The sequence below is a fragment of the Haliaeetus leucocephalus genome, unplaced genomic scaffold, assembly GCF_000737465.1.
Source record: "Haliaeetus leucocephalus isolate CR32 unplaced genomic scaffold, Haliaeetus_leucocephalus-4.0 Scaffold173, whole genome shotgun sequence".
Classification (NCBI taxonomy): Eukaryota; Metazoa; Chordata; class Aves; order Accipitriformes; family Accipitridae; genus Haliaeetus; species Haliaeetus leucocephalus.
The window spans coordinates 13,467,232-13,467,493 of record NW_010972609.1 but is presented as its reverse complement, the minus strand read 5'-3'; the positions used below and the strand labels follow the sequence as shown (position 1 = coordinate 13,467,493).

Here is a 262-nt window from a genome sequence, read left to right as displayed (position 1 = left end):
CGCCGCCGCGCAGCCCGCGCCGGCCCCGCCTGGATGTGCGCGGAGGCGGCGCCCGGCTGCGCGCAGGGTCCCGCCATGGCCCTGGCTTTCTGCGGCGACGAGGGCAACTCCACCGCCTACAACGTGGACCACGGCGTGCTCAACAACGGCTGCTTCGTGGACGCGCTCAACGTGGTGCCGCACGTCTTCCTGCTCTTCATCACCTTCCCCATCCTCTTCATCGGTGAGTGCCTGCGGGGCTCCCTTGCCTTCTGCCCCCCCC

The 262-nt window shown here is 71.4% G+C and overlaps 1 protein-coding gene across 1 annotated transcript in view; it reads left to right on the top strand.

The window, feature by feature from the left end:
- The first annotated feature begins 14 nt into the window (after positions 1–14).
- The window catches only part of ABCC8 (ATP-binding cassette, sub-family C (CFTR/MRP), member 8), an 80,560-nt gene continuing 80,312 nt past the window's right edge, over positions 15–262 (top strand). Inside the window, exon 1 of the mRNA XM_010563839.1 lies at positions 15–223. Within this exon, the coding sequence (XP_010562141.1) occupies positions 34–223 (190 nt within the window). The 5' untranslated portion in view covers positions 15–33. The remainder of the gene's footprint in view (positions 224–262) is intronic.